The 21,213-nt window shown below is 39.9% G+C and overlaps 3 protein-coding genes across 3 annotated transcripts in view; 1 reads left to right on the forward strand and 2 right to left on the reverse strand.

The window, feature by feature from the left end:
- Positions 1-21,213, reverse strand: part of il1rapl1b (interleukin 1 receptor accessory protein-like 1b) — a 595,103-nt gene that overhangs the window by 248,279 nt on the left and 325,611 nt on the right. The window lies entirely within an intron of this gene.
- Positions 5,377-12,756, forward strand: LOC134460149 (uncharacterized). The gene is made up of 12 exons (XM_063212608.1): positions 5,377-5,394; positions 5,486-5,571; positions 6,132-6,164; positions 6,626-6,715; positions 6,818-6,883; positions 7,022-7,110; positions 7,390-7,492; positions 9,053-9,164; positions 9,517-9,569; positions 10,001-10,079; positions 11,749-12,125; positions 12,484-12,756. The coding sequence occupies exons 2-12, from the start codon at positions 5,500-5,502 to the stop codon at positions 12,673-12,675; spliced, it is 1,266 nt and encodes a 421-aa protein (XP_063068678.1). The 5' UTR covers positions 5,377-5,394; positions 5,486-5,499; the 3' UTR covers positions 12,676-12,756.
- Positions 15,471-19,321, reverse strand: LOC134460150 (uncharacterized). Its single transcript, XM_063212609.1, has 5 exons — positions 18,899-19,321; positions 17,687-17,783; positions 17,469-17,579; positions 16,165-16,331; positions 15,471-16,027 (listed from the first exon to the last, which is right to left on the reverse strand). Exons 1-5 carry the CDS (start codon positions 19,111-19,113, stop codon positions 15,514-15,516), a joined length of 1,104 nt encoding a protein of 367 aa, XP_063068679.1. The 5' UTR covers positions 19,114-19,321; the 3' UTR covers positions 15,471-15,513.

Below are 21,213 nucleotides of genomic sequence, written 5' to 3' on the forward strand. Positions count from 1 at the left end.
TTTTTTTTCTACACAAATGAGATCTTTGTCTTGTTCATTAATCCTCTCTGACTAATTAGTTTGTTTTGATGGCTGTAGAGTTTCATATATTATTTACGGCAGACATAGAAAGAGATGTTCCTTTATTGGGCCCTTAAGTACAGGGTTACAAGCAGACAAACAAGCAGGCAGTCACATGTGGTATGCCACTGCTCCCTGACAACTAACTGTTGCCAAATTTGATTTGTTTGTAGTTCATCAAGGAATTTCCTAAAGTTAACTGTAGTTAGCCAAATAGTTAATCAGAGTTGACTGTAGAGTGCCATTAGAGAGCAGAATCAGAGTCAATTTCATATCTTCTAGAGTACATTTTGTCCCATGATCCTCTAAGAGTTGACTTAACACTGTTTTATTTTGTTTTTGTTACTGTACTGGCAGCAAGATGAAGTGCAACCTTTAGAGAGCCATCAGTGAGGCTGGAGATAGGAGAGGAGCGGTACGAGGAGGCAGGGCTGGACTGGTGGATAGATAGGGCCCAGGCACTTTTGACTAAAAGGGGCCACTCATAATTGACGGCGCAGAACTGAGTCACCGGTGAGTCACCGGCCCCTATTTTCAGAAATGTAAAACTTTTTTTTCTTCTGAAAATAGGGGCCCACTAGGGTGCAGGGCCAATCGGGAAATGCCGCCATGCCAGATCCAGCCCTGCAAGGAGGCACAACTTGACAGAGGAGTGCCACAGCGGCATTTATTCGCCTGGTTCCCAAGACAAAGAGTCTAGCAGCAGACTCCAGGCTATGCCTGTTTAGCTTCTGTGAATCAAGTATCTTGTTCCCTTGATGTGAAGATCTTGCGGCTTTTAGTAACTGAAGAGAGAGTGAATGAATCCCCAACAATGTCTTGTGATGTGCTGTCTTTTTTCACCCCCAGACCCACCCAAACTTTTCCTTAACCGCTGGTCCCTTACTCTACAAAGACCATATCAAGTTTTTTTTTTTTAAGTTTTCAATGCCTATGTGAACCTCTTCCTTGCGGAAGACCTAAAATGGAATGTAGTAAAGAAAACATTACAATGCTGTTTTGTGGTGTTCACATCCCAACCATAGTCTTTTTATGTATTTTATGGGCTTTTTGTCTTTATTTCAGATAGGTCAGTGAAGAACGACTGGAAGTGAATGTGGAGAGATACACAGGGTAGGGATGGCAAATGACCCAGGCTGGATTCGAACCCTGGGTGCAACCCTTGGGCATGCAAGCCCAAATGTGGAGGGCTTAGCGCGCTGCGCCACAGCGCCCCCTCAACTATAACCTGTAGCACAACTCGGGGAACATCTCCGGGCAAAAACGTCTCAATCTCTCAACAAGTTGCCAATGGCCCGCTGAAGCTTGTTTTGCCCTAAAACCTTCGATGTGATAGGAATATTAGGAAAAAAACATTAGACGGGGCTATATTCCCAAAACCATGTGTTTTAGCTCTGTTCAGGGAAGGTCCCAGCACAAAAATGTTTGCATTTTTCAAAGGCCTGCTGAAGCTCATTTGCCTTAAGATCTTCAATTTGGTCTGAAGATTAAAAACCACATTAGACTGGTGTTTATCATTCCAAACCAAGTGCTAGTTTTAGTCCCGTTCAGGGAAGGTTCCCGTGCCAAAGTATTTTTCCGTCTCGGCTCTTCCTTAATTAAACTCAGGTGATCGTTAGCAGTGCTTGGAGGGCGTCTGGCAGGTTTGGAGGCGGGAAGCATTTTGTCTTGTTAATATGCAGGCTGGGTTGGGTGGGGGGGGGTGTCACGAGGGGTAGGAATGGAACATTCACCACCAACAATCTTCTGCTAACTACGGATTAGCAAATTATTGTCTGCCTTGCCTTGCCTTTCTTTAAAGCTAATTTATTTAGTAGTTTATTTACAAACTTGTATGCTGTCCATTCTTTTCATAAATAATTACCACCATCATCGATTTTTAAATTAATCATTATGACTTGGTAATTTACACTATTCATGCATGAACCTGGGATTGATACATGTAACAAGGTTGATAATAACAAGTTTTACCAACCCTTGGGAGGTATACAAATTGGAGTGCACTACTCAAGGTGAACTGTAGAAACATTGCTGTGATTTCCTGCACTTTTGTATCTCTCGTTGTATCTGATCAGAGCAGGAAAAGCTCAGGCAAAGTTCAGCTAAGGCAACAACACGATTTAATGAAGCACTTCTTCTAATGTGTTCTTCTCACTTCTCTCCCCTCTAACTACCAAACATCGACCCGGAAAAACCAAACACTCTTGCACGCATGATTATTTTCAAACGCGCAGAAAGAGAGCGAGAGACAGAGAAAGAGAGACAGAGAGACAGAAAGAGAGAGAGAGAGAGAGAGAGAGAGAGAGAGAGAGAGAGAGAGAGAGAGAGAGAGAGAGAGAGAGATAAAAGACATATGAATAATGAACGTAGCACCATGAGGTCAGGCTTGCAAATTACCATGCTCACCACTCCCCTCCAAGACGGCTTGCTAGTAGCTGCACATGCTGGGAACTCTTAAATACTTAAAGAGCACCTTCATGCACATACACTCACATCCAGAGGGGAGATGGGAAAGAAGACGAAAAAAAAAAACCGTTGAAGACACTACAGTACAGCGTTTTGCCATAAAAACAGCAACATGGGCTCTTCGTGAATAATGGAGACCCTCCAGATTGATGTTTCATAATGTAAACAGGGTTTTTTTTCCCCGCTTTTTAGCCAAAATAGCCAGGACAAGTGGAGGAGTTGAAGCGGATATATTGTGGGAGCAGTGGAGCACAGTACAAGACCTGGCTCAGTAGACCTCAGATAATATGGAGATAATGTGTGGAGCTACCCAAAGCAGCAAAGACCTACAGTACGTACATGAGGCATTGCCTTATTCTGTATGATGCTGTCTTTGAAAATAAGCCTGCTAATGAATTTTTTTTTCTTCATGCACCAATTTGCAGTTGAAAAACAGAGAGCAAACAAACAATGACACACTCTCAGAAATAAAGGTACAGAACTCGTCGCTGTGGCAGGCACGATCTGATATCGCCAAGTAATTAACACTCCTGGACCGATGTGAAAACGTTCGTCCAGGATTAATGTTATAGCCAACCAATCAGGGGTCATTAGAGGTGGGATCATTAGAGGTGGTACGTCATCAACAAGGCGACTAGCATTTCCAAATATGCCCGCCCCAAAAAACTTGCATTTTTCAAATTGGCAACGACGTGCCATGCCAGCCCGCCTGCTTTGTGCACAACCGGAGAAGGAGGACACGTGCGCACTGAACAGACCCCTGCAGGGACCTGCCACGCTGACATTCCAAAGAGGTAAGACTCGTAGAACATTGCGCAGTTCTGTACTATTCTAGATATTTGCTTGTAGGACGTGCGTAAGAGAAAAAAATGTCTTAATAAACAATTAGGCATATGTTTTTAAAGGTTTCATGAGGTAGCTAACTTGCTAGCAACCAACATTCAATCTAGCTAGGATAGTAACCGAGTTTGTTTTAATCGGTTTGGACCAAATATGCTGTTGCTTTTGAGGGGTATAGTGGAGAAGTGCCACCTAGCACTATTTGTTAAGGATAATCTTTATGCAGAGCGTTGTTGGCATCTGAGTGGAAATCTGTATTTTATCGATCTAGCCATGATTTTTTTTTTGACCCCGTTTTGACTTATGTGCGTTGGGGTGCATACCTCTGCCTTGTCTCTGAGTGCTGAATACCATGTTCTTCACAACACTCAATGTAGGATTTATTACAGAAACTTCCTAACTTAAGACAAAAGTTAAGATAGGACGGGTGGGGATAAGATTTTTTGTCATTTGGTATTACAGAAGCAAAATCTTGGGCGTTTGGCTACTTTGATTAGCCTCACAGAGTAGATTTAACTCCCACTCCTCTGTGTTAGCCTGCGACCGAGAGAGCACCATGGCGCCGTGTTGGCCTCACTGGCTGGAGTTGTTCAGTTATCCCCGTAGGTTATGTTAAATGTTAAATGACGGGGTAAGCGCGGGCGGTACCGATTCAAAACGTCACCGAGGTCCACCCTTGCCCTTTCTGTAAACAAACTCCTCTTATTTCGGCAAGGTAGAGCAAACAATATAGCTGATATAATTGTAGGTAGGGTAGAGTTTTCTCTTAGTTTCACCTCAATTTTTCACCAGTCTTAGGCAGTTATTTTGTAAACACATTTCTTGTGACACAGATGGCTTTGGAACAGCGTGTTTGATAGTTCTGTACACGTGACCAATAACTTGGCAATTTCAAGACACTGCATCCCTCTGGAATACTTAAATTGTTCATAGACTCTTTGGAGTTTACAGATCTCTTTTGTGTCCCATTGTCCAAGAGGAAAACAAAGTTGCCTAATAATTATGCACACCTGAAATAGGGTGTTGGGCTCCTTCCACCTCACCTTCACCTTAATACAGTATACAAATGTGTATGACTTAGAATGCTCAAATCCAATGTGTTGCCCTGTTCATACAGGTTAGTGTTGGAGAATATGTAAAATGGACGGTATGGTCAAAAAACCTGTTTGCCTAATAATTCAGCGCTTGGTGTATCGACATTCACACTGGAGTACAAACTAATTGGTGTTGCCACCTCGCCTGCTTGGACTTTTGTGGCATTGTGACTTGATTACTCCAAGTCTGTAATTGAATGATTCCCATCGGCAAAGCGCATGGCCACTGCAGACTTGGGGTCTACTCTGCAAATGGCACTTCTTTGTTCATTAACTCTGCATCTCTATGCTTAATTTGAATGCCACACCAAAACCGAAAGGGACCTGCATAAAGGGGCGCAACTCATTTTTTGCTGAATTCTACATTTATCCTGGACCGTTGATGCTTATCTTTAGTCCTACATTCATCTGGGACTGTTGTTACTTATCATTAGTCCTGGACTGATACAGAGTCACATCCATCCTAGACTGTTGTTGCATATCTTTATCCTGGACTGATACAGTACCACATTCATCGTGGACTGTTACTTATCTGTAGGCCTAGTCTTCGACAGACATCAACTTGACTTGGACAGTTTTTGTCTTTTGTCATCAGTCCAGGGTGATTTTAATTTCCTGTCATTATGCATCACCCCTTGACCAATTTAGTTTCACATTAATCCCTAATAATTATTATTATTATAGCAAGTTGCTGAGCACTGGTCCAGCCATCCACATGTAGCTTTACAGATGCCAATTAGCAAGGTTTGGTTGTAGAATGATAGTAAACCTCCCTCCCGAAGGTGTCATCTGGTCCTTCCACCGCACCTTCAAGAAAATCCTAGAAACTGAAGAGTATTAATACAACATTTTCTTTTTTGGTTATCCAATTTTACTCACTTGGTGTTTTTCTTCCCACAGAAAAGACTAGAACATGCCTGGTGAGTATGACTGGGTGTGTAATGAGATATTCAAGGTGTTCTACAAATGATTTAGTGCTGATTGCTTTTCTTTTCATGCCTATATACTTCAATTTTTTTTCTTAGACTACCTTGTTGGAATGTGTGGGCCCCACAACATTTTCGTTTCCACGTTGAGGGCTGTGTTCGAGGACTGTGACATTCCTGACGAGGTTCTAACTAATTTTCTTTGAGTACCAGTGTCTTAATTGCATTTTATTTGCTAGCAAATGCAGCTTTTGTTTGTATCATTTATTTTTCAAAGGTTTTCTTTGCACACCTCCTTTCGGCCAGGTGCTTGGAGATGCACCACCACTTAGGTGGCCAACTTGAGAACAAACAAAGAAGCTCCCGCACACTGTCCTTCATTCGCAATGTTTTAATGGACGTTTCGGTCTATTGACTTTCTTCAAACATTATCACAATACAAATGGTTCAAACTTAAATTTAAAACATCGGTTAGTTGTGGCTGACCAATCGTGTTCTACTGACGTGAATCATTCACACAATAGTTGCGCGTTGAACGGCTGGCAGACCTGTCCATTAAAACATTGCGAATGAAGGACAGTGTGCGGGAGTTTGTATTATTTATAAAATCTCCCCTACTAATGTTGTACTACAATCAATTCTACATTTTATTTTGGGCCACATGCTGTTTAGGACACAATTTGTGTGATCCCATTATTAAGGGTGAGTGCATAAAATGAAGTTGACCTATATGCTTCTTCAACAGGCAATTGATGCCTTCCTCTTCAACATTTGTAAGGTATTGAGCCAATTATTTATTAGTATTTATCGGGTTAATCTTACATTTGATTTGACCATTTAAAATGCTTAAAGGGACACTGTGTGAGATTTTTAGTTGCTGCCCATTTTAGTTGCTGCCCATTCACTAATGTTACCTTTTTCATGAATACTTACCACCAGCATCAAATTCTAAGTATTCATTATGACTGGAAAAATTGCACTTTTCATACATGAAAAGGGGAATCTTCTCCATGGTCCGCCATTTTGAATTTCCATGAATAGCTATTTTTAGCTGCAAAAATTACTGTACTTGGACCATACTAGAAAATATTTGTTTAGTAAACTTTCATGTAAAGATCAAATTTGGCAATAGGCAGCCCAATTTCAATAAACAGCATAGTTGCAATACCTTTTTTGACCATTTCCTGCACAGTGTNCCTTTAATGTAATGTCAATAATACTGTGTTTTGTGTGTGACAGAGCTGTCCAGGATCCATGCACATTGTGACCGAAACCCTTGCGAAAATATTGGAGGGGTCCAAAAGGGCCTGCAATGCTTATTTTTTAAAGGTATACACCATTTAAGTGGATTCCCATTTTTATGTCTTCAATTTCAAAGTGGGTCTTATGTTTGATTATCTATCTAATCTTTTGTTTTCTGTCCCGTGGTAGCAAAACATACTTAAAAAAAAAATTCTAGGAGCTTACCTCCAAAACGGAAATCATTGGACCCTTTTTGTAAGTTGATATGATACTACATACCTATTGGTATTCCATTTATTAAACATTTATTTATCACAAGTTTTAAAGTATTTTCTTCAAAGTATTTCCTCTTCTAAGCATCTGTATGGCTATTAATGGTGCACTCTCTTCTAGTATGCTGACATGGACAATTTAACTATTGTCTTCATGGATTCCTTTGGGGAGTCCAAGGAAAAAACGAAGACATTGGTGAAAAACTGGAGGTGATATTATTTGCCATTTTGGAAACACGTTTTCAAGCTCATAATCACTATACAGTACTACAGTATATAAACTGTAGATCAAATACAGTTACAGTGCCACCCTCCACGCCAACTTGTTTTGCGTTCCCTAAGTAATAAGGTTGCCTTGCAATTCGTTAACGCATTAAAAACAGCACATGGAATGGAGGAGGATTGGACCATGTCTCATTGTATGGGTTGCACTCCAAGCCTATTTGGCCTGCATTCAATAGTTCCTTGATCTTTTTTTCCTTCCAACAGCTCTTTTGCGGAGGCAAGGGGCTGCCATGGTCCCTGGACCGTTGTTTCTGTAAAACACCCAAAGCAGACAGACTCCCATTCCTGCGGAATCCATGTTATCATGGTAATCTTAATTTACTTATTTTTGCCTTGAGTTAATTTTATGAGTCAGTTGTTTTGGTTTGTACAGCCTTTCTTTGATGCCCTCAGATTCACATGGGGTATACAAAACTGGTTTAGTGTTAAGTAACTTAAAGTTAACCCAGATGTTGAGGTAAATTGTCTAATAGAGGAGACTGTAGCCCACATTTTCTTAACTAAATAGGTTTCTAGACTCATCTATTAGACGATTTACCTGTGCCTCAAGGATAACTTGACATTAAACCAGCTTTGTAGTACAGGTGAATCCCAATAAATTAGCATATTGTGATAAAGTTCATTATTTTCCATAATGTAATGATAAAAATTAAACTTTCATATATTTTAGATTCATTGCACACCAACTGAAATATTTCAGGTCTTTTATTGTTTTAATATTGATGATTTTGGCGAACAGGTCATGAAAACTCAAAACTGCCATCCCAAAAAATGAGCATATTTCATCCGACCAATTACAAAAAGGTGTTTTTGATAAAAACAAAGTCAACTTTTGAATAATTATGTTCAGAAAATGGTCGGAAGTCCTTTTGCAGAAAATGACTGCTTTAGCGCGGCGTGGCAGGCAATCAACCTGTGGCACTGCTGAGGTGTTATGGAGGCCCAGGATGCTTTGATAGCAGCCTTAAACACAGATTGTGTAGAAGGACATTGCCATGCCGTGCTGAACAATGAAACTGCTTCTATCTGCTGAAAAGCTTGTGGAGTTCAAGATTTGATTTTTCAGCACATGGCACCTGCTCACAGTGCCAAAACCATTGGTAAATGGTTTACTAACCATGGTGTCACTGTCCTCAATTGCCCTGACAACTAGACTCCTGACCTGAACTTCATCAAGAATTTGTGGGATATTGATCAAAAGTGACTTGACCTGGGGATATGGCACCTGTAGCCCATGTTCTGCACACCTATGCACTGTGGCTCTTCATTTTCATACTCCAGACTCAGTCCACTGCTTTCTCAGGTCCCCCAATGTCCGTCTACACAATCTTCCTCCCTGTGGATGAGTTTAAGGCTGCTATCAAAGCATCCTGGGCCTCCATAACACCTCAGCAGTGCCACAGGCTGATTGCCTCCATGCCACGCCGCATTGAAGCAGTCATTTTCCTGCTAAAGGATTTCCGACCAAGTATTGAGTTCATAACTGAACATAATTGTTCGAAAGTTGACTTTGTATTAAAAACACCTTTTTTAATTGGTCGGATGAAGTATGTTAATGTTTCAGGATGGCAGTTTTGAGTTTTCATGACCTGTTCGCCAAAATCATCAATATTAAAACAATAAAGGACCTGAAATTTTTCAGTTGGGTTGCAATGAATCTAAAATATATGAACGTTAGTTTTTAATCATTACATTATGGAAAATAATGAACTTTTTCACAATATGCATTTTTTGGGGATTCACCTGTATACCCAATCAGTGCATGCTCAAAACTTTTCCTTATTCCATGAAAATGCAGACATTGGAATTGCAACCTATGTTTGGACGTCTGTAACAACATGTATCGATTCTGTTCATCATTTCTCAGTATGCTGAGGCAATCATGATTGGAGATGCCCTTCGTAATGGACATGTCCCTGACTTTGGACCTATAGCGAGCGTAAGGGCACAACTGTGCAAACAACTTTTCAATTTATCAGGTATGAATGACGTCGCACGCACCATGTAATAAACTCAGATTAACTTGCATGGCTTAGCACAGTTTGTCATGTAGGGAAATTGTTTGCTGATGGTCATTGTTTTATTCCCCCCCCCCCCCCCCCCCCGAGTCTGTGGACAGAAAGGACACTTGGTGGAATTAATGAATATTATTTTAATTGTTATTTATTTATAATCAGATCTCAAAAGAACACTTGTTGTGAAACTGCAACATACAAACCCTTAAATAAGCAGATATTCAAATGTTCAAAGAGTGTATAGGCTTTCTTTTAAGGCATAGGCATTGTGCATTTGCATTATTTCTATGTAACCTTTACTTAATTTCATCTGTAGACCGAACTGGCAAATGTAGCGAGTGCCTGTTGACCCTCAGACCTGCAAATAAGGTGCAGTACATCATGTAGTCATTCATGGCTGTCATTTTTCTGGGGATTGTTGAAGACATATTTGACACAGTAATAAGATTAAAAATATATATATCAAATCTAGTAATGTGGAAAAGGTGAAGTTATTGTTTTTTTTCTAGATGAACCCTACAGTGTTAAGCATTAGTGTGTTACTTAGAACCTGGAACACATGGTACAACAATGGCAGTACTGAGCCTAAGCCTTGTTGTTGTTGCATGTACACATTTTACATAACATGCAATTTTATTTTTGTCATCGCATGCCATTTGTTTTGCTTTGCCAGAGGACTCCACCCTCTGAGTGCTTTTCAAGTTTTCTAGTTGTAGTATACCATGTGAGAAGGACAATCATCCAGTCTTGATATTTGAAGCATAAGTCTGTAATTGATTTCATTTGGTATAACTTTTAAGGTACAATGCCGTGGCTGTGGGGCAAACCGGCACAAGCGCTGTGCCCAAAAATGTTGCCGTCTGTGTGAATACTGTGAACGTAAGTACACTTAAAATGTATCAACATACAAATATGGAACTCAATAACTGTATGAATGCACTGAAAAGGCCATTTGAAAGTAGGCCTATGTCCTCCATGATGGACCGTTTGGTCAAAAACAAGCTAGCATTCGACTAATACAGCTGGTTGGCAGACGAGCATCTGCGTCCAGCACTAAAGTAAAGCAGGATTTTGTGACGTGATATGCCGATGTTATGGTTTGAACAAGTGATTTCTCCCCTTTCTAGCTCTAGACAAAATACAGATGTGTCACCAAATGCATTCACATAGTTCTATCTATCAAACGCGTGTTCATTACTTCCAGGGAAAAAATGGCACAGGCAGATAAAATGATTAGAAGCGTACAGCCCCATTGACACCCATTCATTATTTACTTGTCTGCGAGAGCCACTAGCTGCAGTACTAACAGTGGCCGCCAATGAGTGCTCACTCTCTGTCCTCTCCGTCCATGATTAGTGGCTTGTCCAGATGATCATTAATGGCAGCTGTTTGTCACATATTATATTTATTTATCTAGCTTGATTTCTGTTCCATGTCATATTTTGAATGCACCTCTAGTCTTCATAACCATCCTTTAAAAAAAAAAAAAGACAATTAACTTTGATAACAAGTGAGGTGGTACAGTATGTTTCTTACTATCCCTACGTTATTGATGTGATTGTTCAGAGTAATTCAAGTGCCCCCTGTCCCACACTCATTTTAGTGAGGGTTTCTGGTGTTTTCAGTATTGTGCTTAACTGTTCAGTAAGCCAAACCGATCCATTTAAATAAAGGAATACACCATCCAAACATAAATTGTTGGTCGACGTCTCCCCCAGACTTAAAACATTGGGGAAAAACCCCTGTTAAATCTGTCCAGTCATTGTCCTTTGGAAGCAGTGTTATTTAGCTTTAGATTATCACAGTTGCTGTAAACCAGGGGTCCTTAAAGTTTGGACGTCTGACAGCTGATTTAGCAGCATCCCAACATTAACCCCTTGGCATTCCGGCAGATTTGCCTGATAAACGCCTGAGAACGCCTCTCCAAATTGGAATGGTTGCTGTATCCAAACCCTTTGTGCTATTGACATTACACTCATTTTGGAAAGCAGACACTCTCTAGTTTTGTAATCTATCGTCAGTTTCCCTTTTAAGTGTTCTGCTGAAAACTGGGAACTCTTAATATTTTGTAGGGGGGGGGGGGGGGGGGGGGGGGGGGGGGGGGGTAGTTTAAATTGAGGGGTGGGGGTAGGAAAATACATTTTTTAATAATTTCAATGACCAGATCTCAGTTTCCATCACAGTTTACATTGTTGCAGTAAACATATTTTGATTTATGACATTGTGCATGCGAGTGACTCCCTTGGTTTACAGCAACAAGACTAAGCTAAAGGAAAAAAAAAAAAAAGCTGCCCCCGAAGTGGTACAATGCCTTGACTGATCTTAACAATTTTTTCCCCAATGTTTTCCTTCAGTTTGTTGGTCACTGAGACTGACATAATTTCATGCTTAGGTTGTGTGTTCCTTTTAATGTTAGAGACGTAAATGGCCTAAAAGGGGTTGAAAGGGACATTGACTTGTCATGTTGAGAGACTTGGGGTTGAAAGTACTGTGGACCATCTGTAAATATTGTAGTAGGAATGTACTAACAGCCATATCTATGCTTCAGAAATCAGATTGCATGGGGGGGATGAGGAGAACGATCAAAGGACTGAGAAGGAGGAGGAAGAGAGAGTGGAGAGTCAAGCGAAGAATGAGAAGGAGGTGGAAGAGAAGGTGGAGAGTCAAGAGAAGAATGAGATGGAGGTGGAAGAGAAGGACGAGGAGGATAGGAATGAGATGGTGGCGGTGGAAGACAGGGAGAAGGAGGAAGAGAAGGAGAAGGAGGAGGGCCAGAGTCAGAGTCAGCCTGACTTTTTTGTAGTTCCTGGCCGATTGGCAATCACTGGCCCAAAAAAAAAAACATACACCATTACCCCAGAAGAAATTAATCGCAGAATTGTGGGCGAAAAAATGTCAGCCCACGTTTTTAGATGCCTACTTGGGGTAAGTTTTAATGAAAAGCTAATTTTGGTAACATTCCCCTCCTCCAAAAAGTTCATCCATATGGTTACTACTACAAAGAAATACATCATACATGAAATTCAGTTCCTTCACCTGGTGTGCATAAAAATGTGTGTAAGGGTGTGGGTGTGTGTGTAGGGGGGATGTATCATTTGCCCGTTGAAGTTGAACATTTTCTGAAAATGAATTGGGTACCTAGTATCATTTTGTTACACTTGCCAGAGAATGTTCATGAAATACTAAAATAAATTACACATTTCTATCTCAACATAGTGCTAACCTAAATAACTGTTTTAAATACCCTGAGGTCTCATTTCCAGTGTGTTTATCTCCTTTTTAGGGGAGAATGGCCAATCTGCCTGCCATAGTGCGACAGCAGCCACCCAAAAAGAAGAGTGTGACGTCTATCTTTAGCTGCCTCAGTGAAGGTGAGGCCAGTGATTTGGCGACGGGGTTTGGCAGCAGCCTGGCTCGCCATTTTAAGCCGGTGGTTGAGGGCGTGTCAAAAGAAACTGCTGAATCAACCAAGTAATTATTTTAATGTGGAATATATTTTCAATAATCATTATATTGGTATCTCTGGAATAGCGGTTTTCTTCCCCACAGGAAAGTGTCTTGCGCTTAAAAAAAAAAAAAAAAAAAAAAAAACTGTTTAATACTTCACATGCTTATCCAAACACCCCACTTCCGAGACTCATGACAAGAAAAGAAAGGTTGACCTCAATTAAATTGTAAAAATTAAAACATTGTTTTCCCATTTTCATGGTGCAAAACAAGTACACCCCTCATGTTGAAACTTCACACAAGTAGAGACAATAGTGATCTGCTTCAGTAATCTCAGTACATGTTGACATGCATGTTGTTTTTTTTGGTGAAATTCAACTTCCCAATGTTGACAGCATTCATGCATCCCCAAAGCATGTCAGTCCCACCACCATGCTTGACTGTAAGCATGGGGCACTGTTTTCATAATACTCACTAGAGGTGTCCATCGGTACTGCCTTCACATTTCCATTTGATTACGATTTGCAGGGTCACAATTCAATTCTATTCGATTAGATCCGATTCAGAGGGTCACAATTCGATTAGGTTACATTTGACAATGCATTGTGATGCATTAAAGCCGGGAATACATTAGAGTTCTAAAGCAAACATATTTTCATGAATCTTGACGCAACACAAGCAGTTAGACATTGATTCAGGCACATGCCCAATGTTGCTCTTGAAATCTCCACAAAAGATTTTAAAAAATAAACACAACATGTACAGAGATTACTGAAGCAGGTAACTATTGTCTCCATGGAGTTTTAATGAGAGGTGTACTCCTTGTGCACCACCATAATTTTCCGAAAATAGGAAGTGTCATTTAAGTGATTTATTCAACCTTATTTTTCTGTTGTGAGCTCACACACAGTCCTGATATATTCACCAGTGTAAGTGCTTAATACGATGCACCGTAGAGTATAGAAATATGTGAAGGAGAAGGAAACAAGCAAGGCGAGCATGTAAGACGAGAGGGCACCCTCAGATAGGCCAAATTTTTAAAGGAATATATAGGACTATGAAACTTCTCCATCTTGTTAAAGGGTATCTAAGATTTTTTTGTATTGGATGTTTTCTGGATTGTTGTTCAGTTTTATGCAAATGAGGCCGTATCTCATTAAATATGCCCATATGTACGTTAGGCTAAATGTCAAAAGCTACTGCAGCCACATTAGATGGTGCCAGACTGAAACACCCGGGTTCATTTTGTTGATAGTCAAAATAATACATTTCATTCAAGGGTTTGTGGTTATCTGCTTTTGTGTTCCCAGAATTCAAGAAATGCCATTAATAGTCCCCAAAAATAACAATGATGGCATGTTTGCAGACACTTTGCTCGAATTCCAGTTGTGAATACCCCGTCTAATTTTTTTTATATATATATAACCAGGAAGATATTACCCTGCTTCAGTGTGTGTAAGCAAAATCATAAAAACACGTCTTGAGAAAAATGTGTTCGAACATTTGCATTCTCTACAAGTAGGGCTACGACTGACATTCAGATTCTTTGGTACACAGAAGCAGGGACGAATATATTTGCCAAGTTTGGTCTATTAGATAAATATTTCATAGATGGGGGTTATGTTTTGGTTGTCCAAGTGCATATTTAATGAGCTGGGCCCTAAATATTTCCAATTTAGCTGGTCCATTTGGACATGCAGTGTTTTGGGAGGATAGCCATTAGTGCCTGTAAATTGTAAACTGAATACCATGTCATTTGCATATTTTTTTGTCTAAATTAGGGTTGTCCCTATCACTTGTTTTGGCATCGAGTTCAAATCGTTAGAATTTGAGTATCTGCAGATACAGAGTCCCGAACCGATACTTTAATAATATTTCAACATTACAATATTTCAATGTGCCAATTTCCGAACATGTTATGGGATCGGGACATCACTAGTCTAAAATATGTGATCTTCAGCTAATCATTTTGTGAAGAATTCAGCAGAAAGTGAGCTTAACGTTGTTTACGGTAATGTAGTTAATTTTGATCACATCTAGTCTGTTTTGCTCCTTTACTGAGGAGTTTGTGTAATTGTGTGATCATTTCATTAATGTGCAGACAGTAGAAGAAATCTGTAATTAGAAGAAAGATAGCATTGTTAAGTTCCATGCAATTTTCCTTAAGCTCTTATTCTTGCTTTTCACCCTGTCTTTTCTTCTTTTTAAAAAAAATGTTTTCCCTGTAGACAGACCCTCCAGAAGATTATTGTCAGTTCACGAAGTGCGTTCGACGAAAACTCTGCATTCAGCCTGGAGACTCATACATTCGGGCCCCAGGCTGTCCAACATGTCCTCGCTGCCCTAGTACAGGCCATGGACATTGTAATAGAACACAAATAGAATACCAAACCAAGAAAGAAATGTTCATTTTTACAGTTTTACATTTTTACAATTGGTCCTTGTATTGTCAGATTTAGTGATGCCCATCTCTGTAAGTCATAGGCCTATTGAATATCAGTGTATAGTTCTGTTTTACAAGTTGTTCAAGTGACAAGATATCATTATGGTCAAATATGTGAAGTTTGAAACAACACATACGTAGAGTGGTGTGTACGTGTTTTCGCAGCATCATTAAGTGGAATTAGGACTGATTTGGAACAATTTATTTTGCATCCACTTAATTTAGGCCTACTGAGGTCATTTAAGATTGATAAAAAAAATTAAAAAAATAAAATTGATATAGCGTACTCATTTAAGATTTCACTTTCCCTTTAATGTCTTTAGCATGAACATCATACATGTTAGAGAACCTCAAAACAGACATAATGCAATATATATTATACAGTACACCAGGTAACCATGATGCTGTCCAAGTAATGTGGTCCTAGCGGCCCTTGCATTTTCTAGCTCTTTTTGAGCCTCTGGAACCTTTTCTAACAGGGTAATCAACTGCATCCACCTTTCTTTTTCGGCTTGGAAATAATGCTTTAATTTTTTTGGTCTTGTCCTGAGCATTGGTGGGGTAGGGACACTTACTTCCATGGACAAGGTCAGCTCTCAAAACATGGTTATGTAAGCTGTCAATCATGTCTTTGATTGATGCAGGAATTTCTACCCAGCTATTGATTATTTCCTCAATGTTTCGTAACTTGTCAACAGTAGACACCTGAGTATCACTTTCTGTGCGGTCTGAGGTTTCTGTGTGGTCTGAGGAAATGGTAAGAGGAGCTTCGAGAGAGGGGGAGTGACTGAATGTGTTCTTGATGCGTCCAGCACCCTGCAGCTCCCTCATAATGCCGAAGTAGTCTTCGGCTTTTCCTAGAAGGACATGGATAAGGTCGTCCACGCGACGATTCCTTGTACCTCCAAGGAACTGGTACTTCAGTCTGTGAAAAAATCTGAGACACAACACTTGTTGCTGCAATTAATTGAAAACATTTAAATACAAATTCAATTGATGGTACGGGTGCGAGTAATAAGACAAGAGTACTTATTAAATTATTAATTGTAAAAAAAAACATTAATTGTAGTAAACCTTTCAATGACATTGTTAGTGTCGGTGTTCAGGTGTTCAAAGCAACGGCCATAATCGGACCACATATGGCCCAAATCCTCCCAGTGTTTCCGGAAGTAATTGCACACAGCTGGGTGCTGGACAAATGTGTCAATGAACTTCTTCGCACTAGCCTCATACTCTGCCTCCTGCAAAATATTAGTAACAGACAAAACCATTGCCCTTAATGGTATGCAGCAATGCTATGCAATATTCTGTTTGTATTCAGAAATGCTATGCAGCAGACAAGATCATGTGAGTCCTTGCAGAGTATTCAAAAAATATAATTCTGTTTCGCGCTGTCATATGAGGGGTATGTACTGGATTAAGTATGGCCTAATTTTTCCTGATGTTGAATATTTGAAAACACTAGGAGGAATCCGCTTCTTATGTGTTGTTTCTATTGTTAGAACTGGAGTCAAGGTATGTACTTGTTAAAGGGACAGTTTTGTCAATTTCAACATGCAGTTGTATTGCTCACGCTACCCTTGACTTGTCAGTACCTGGTGATGCCACATTTTTCGGCTCAGCCCTTTCCGAGATATGAGCAATTCTAATGGGGGCAGCGTTTGTTTACATTTTTAAAAAATGAAACATAGGCCAAATCCAAATATTTTCCCAAAAGGTACTGCTGTTTGCTAGTTGTCTGCTGATGTTTTATAACCTTTTAGATGTTTTTGGGAATAAATAAAAATGTTTTTTTTAAATGTAAACAAAGAGCTGCCCCCATTACAATGACCAGGATCTCGGAAACGGCTGAAGAAGAAGAAAAAAAAAATCTCAGGCACTGACAAGTCCAGGGTAGTGTGAGCATTACAACTGCATGTTGAAATTGACCAAACTGTCCCTTTAAGTTTGTGAAATGGACCGGAAATGGATTGCAAAACTATTCACAAAGAGACAGAGGGTATTTTCACACCTAGTCCTCTTTAAGTGAACCGAACTCAGTCCTTTTCAAGTGGACCAAAAAGTGAACCGACAGCAAAAGGACTCAAGGGGCCTGTGTACACGTTCAAGTATTCAAATGTGAGCAAAAATGCTGAGTCACAGGACTGAGTTTTCTTAAATGGCTGAAAGGGACCAGGTGTGAAAATGCCCCAAGTGAGTAACACTATACTTTCAAAAAGGTTGTACAGTTACCGGCAATTGGAGTGTGAATTTGGACTTTCCTATGCTCATATGCCTCTGCCTTGTAATTCCAACATTTTGACATGGAAAGGTGGACAAAGGATTTGCAGCCTTGAATCAGTGGTGCAGGCAGAAGCGTATATGTTTGACAAACTCACAGTTTTACAAGCCTTCAGTTTGTAAAAGAAAGACATGATGTCCTCCCTGGTCTTTAAATCGGAGGGCCCATGCACTCCGGACTCAGCTTTGGATAACCATCTTTGAACAGCCTGTGAATAAGGGAAAACCGTTAGCCTAAAAAACACACATTGAATCCCACAGTGTAAAATAATGCAACTATAAAATAGTCTACATTACAGTGAACAAATGCATTTACCTGCAAAACATGATACCAGCACAGAAGGATAGCAGACTCTGGGAAAATGCTCGATAAAGCGTTGATTTCCGCATAATCTTTGTCAACCATGAATGCCCTAAAAAAAATAAAAAAAAAAAATAGTTGTCATCACTCTTGCAATAGTTAGCCCACAGGTACTGCCCACATTCACTCCTCAAAACACACACACACTTCATAATTCAGCTCTTACCTCCCTCATTCTTCCACTTCCAAGCTCTCACTCCCTACAGTAACTGACAATTTCACTGACCGCTTCAACAACTCTTTATATGTTACACTCTTAAAGGGACACTGTGCAGGAAATGGTCAAAAAGGTAGTGCAACTATAACCTGATTGGCATCATCTGGCTGCATTTCGCTAAACTACACGCTAGAGGGCGTTGCGGCTACCTCAGCAACCACCAGATGGCGCCAGTCAGGTTAGTGCAACTATGCTGCTTATTGAAATTGGGCTGCCTATTGTTTAAGTATTAAACAAATATTTTCTAGTATGGTCCAAGACAAGTACAGTCATTTTTGCTGCTAAAAATGGCTATTTCTGGAAATTCAAACTGGCTTACCATGGAGAATATCCCCCTTTTCATGTATGAAAGGTGCATTTTTTCAAGTCATAATGAATACTTGAATTTGAGGCTGGTGGTAAGTATTCGTGAAAAAGGTAACATTAGTGAAGGGGGAGCATGAATTCTGGAAATAAACAACTAAAAATCCCACACAGTGTCCCTTTACAGACTCATGCCAGCAATATTGGAAACATCGCCCCACCATGCCAAAAATGCGTAATGCCATAATGGTCTGACATTCAAAGGTATTCTAGATGCATTTTTGGAGAGGAGGAAGAGGCAATGAAGTCTAGACTTGGTGAACAAATTAAAAACAGCTACATATTGTTGGGATAGGCAAAGAGTAGTCCACAGTACAGTATGTAGACACAACAGTCCTCACTTAAAGCCCCTTTCACACTTGGCTCACGACCACTTTACAATACAAACAGTATTTTAGCCTCATATGACTGGTCTCGTGCATTGTGCGATGCCCCACACCCTAACCCTATCCCTAGAAAATGTGTAGGTCGTGCTAATGTTTCGTTGCGTCAGATCGTGAGCCTATTGTGAAAGGGGCTTTACACAATAAAAAAATTGTTTTAGAAATAGAAATTTGCTAAGATAAGTGTACAAAAACACATTTCACCTTGGAGGAGACAGGAACTGCTCTCTCAATTTCTCAAGAGCTTTTTCCAAAGTGCTCTGCCGTTCGTTGCTTACAATAGCATATGCCACAGGAACTCCTCTTCCATGTCCATCTCTTACTAGGAGAGTGAGAAGGGGGAATTCGTACTGGTTGACACAGTGCGTAGTGTCCACAAAGACTAGGTGTTTGCCGTATAGTTCAAGGTTTGACTTCATTATCGGCGTTTGAAGCAAAATGATCAGCTCTTGACTTGAGGTGTATGGCTGGTAAAACAACACATGCTCCCGCAGTGGCCCACTTAGTAAACCTGCCACACTTTGACTGTCATTGGAGTGAAATCGTTTTTCTCCTCATCACTGTTGTTCTGATGTTGTCTATGTCTCGTGGTGTGGCAAAGTAGGTCCTATCATGGATGTTACTGTGTCCTCGACTACGTGCCCACTTATGACTCTCAGTCAGAATGATGTCAGGTTTTGTTCCAAGGGCAAGAAGCTCTTCTATCTTTGTCTTTAGTTCCGAGTCCATACAGTGCGAGTGGCCATCATTAGCATTAGCCGTGGTGTGATTATTATGCCGGTCAAAAACACGCTGGACAATGACGGTATATCCTTGCCAATCATGAATGATTTTAAATGACACGTAGGCCTTACAACCGACAGATCTGTAACTTTTACCCCTTGGACTGCGAAATCGGACACAGTTATATTTCAAATAACCATTCTGTTGGTCTTTTTGTGACGTACAGTTGAATGTGGTAAATTGTCCATCAAAGCTTTTCAGTTTTTTTAACACGAAAGTTTTCTCGTCCTCCTGTCTGGGTAGAACGAAAACGTCAACTTTGGCCTTCTTTGATCCGCATTTTCTTTTCTCTTCTTCTAAGACAGCGTGCTTAATAACATCTTCCATCTCTGAAAGAAAAAAAGAAAACCGTTATTAACACCAGAGCCTATATTTCAGTTAGAGTAAAAATCCAAAGCATTTTTAACCTTATTAAAGTGATACTGTACCATTTTTGGAAGTAAACTGATATTACACCTCTCCTTCAATTAAGTGCTAGAGTTTTGCCTTTCTCTTGTACACCAGCCGTTCTCTGTGTATGGCAGTGCAATTCTGTCCTCCAAGCTACCAAACATTCAATCCTATGTGACATGTTAGCCGCCAGCAGGATGGAGGTAAAATGTGCTCTGCCATACTCTGTGAACTATTGACAGTACAGGAGAAAGGCGACACTCAATTCTTCAACTCAAGGAAAGGTGTAATATGATCTTATTTCCAAAAATGGGACAGCATCACTTTAAATGAAATTGACACGCATCCCTCATGAAGATACATCAATCATGAAGTAATGATTAGCAACATTGTTTTACTCAAGAATGTGAGGTGGTAGGACTAAACCTACAGTAGATCAGTGTTGACATTGAATGCCCTGTAAAGCTAACTGTTGGACACGTTGGTAGCTGCTAGCAAAAAGCTATAGTCCAGGATGAATGTGATGCTGTATCAGTCCTGGGCTAAAGATAAGTAACAGCAGTCCAGGATGAATGTGATGTTGTATCAGTCCTGGTCAACATTTAAGTATTGTGCATTTTTTGACCACTGTGTGGTCAAAACAGGTACTGCAACTATGCTGTTCATTGGAACTGGATTACCTATTGCCAAATTTGATCTTTTCATGAAAGTTTACTAAGTAATGAGGTAGGCTAAAATGGCCAAAGTATAGTCATTTTTGCAGCTAAAAATGGCTATTTCTGGTATTTCAAAATGTCGGACCATGGAGAATATCCCCCTTCCCTCCATATATGAAAAGTGCCATTTTCCCAGTCATAATGAATACTTAGAATTTGATGGTGATGGTAAGTGTTCATGACAAAGGTAACATTTGTGAATGGGCAGCATGAATTCTGGAAATAAACAACTAAAAATTTCACACAGTGGACTAGGGCTGCACGATTATGGAAAAAAATCATAATCACGATTATTTTGGTCAAAATCATATTCACGATTATTGATTTTTGCAGATTTTTTTGAAAATTATAACAAGATGAAATGTAACCAAGAATGAATTACATACGGGATGAGCAAAATAAAATGAATTGTAATAATTATGTAAGTTAAAGGCAATAGCATGAAACAGACAGATTCTGGCCAGAAACGCCAGCCTGTCAGTATGTTCTGGCTTCAAGGACGCTCTCAAAAGTAGGTCACTATTGCCACGATTAAATCACGATTAAAATAATGAGTTCGATTTCACTATATTATCACGATTTTGATTATTTTTCGATTAATTGTGCAGCCCTACAGTGGACCTTTAACAA

The sequence above is a fragment of the Engraulis encrasicolus genome, chromosome 12 (assembly GCF_034702125.1).
Source record: "Engraulis encrasicolus isolate BLACKSEA-1 chromosome 12, IST_EnEncr_1.0, whole genome shotgun sequence".
Lineage (NCBI taxonomy): Eukaryota > Metazoa > Chordata > Actinopteri > Clupeiformes > Engraulidae > Engraulis > Engraulis encrasicolus.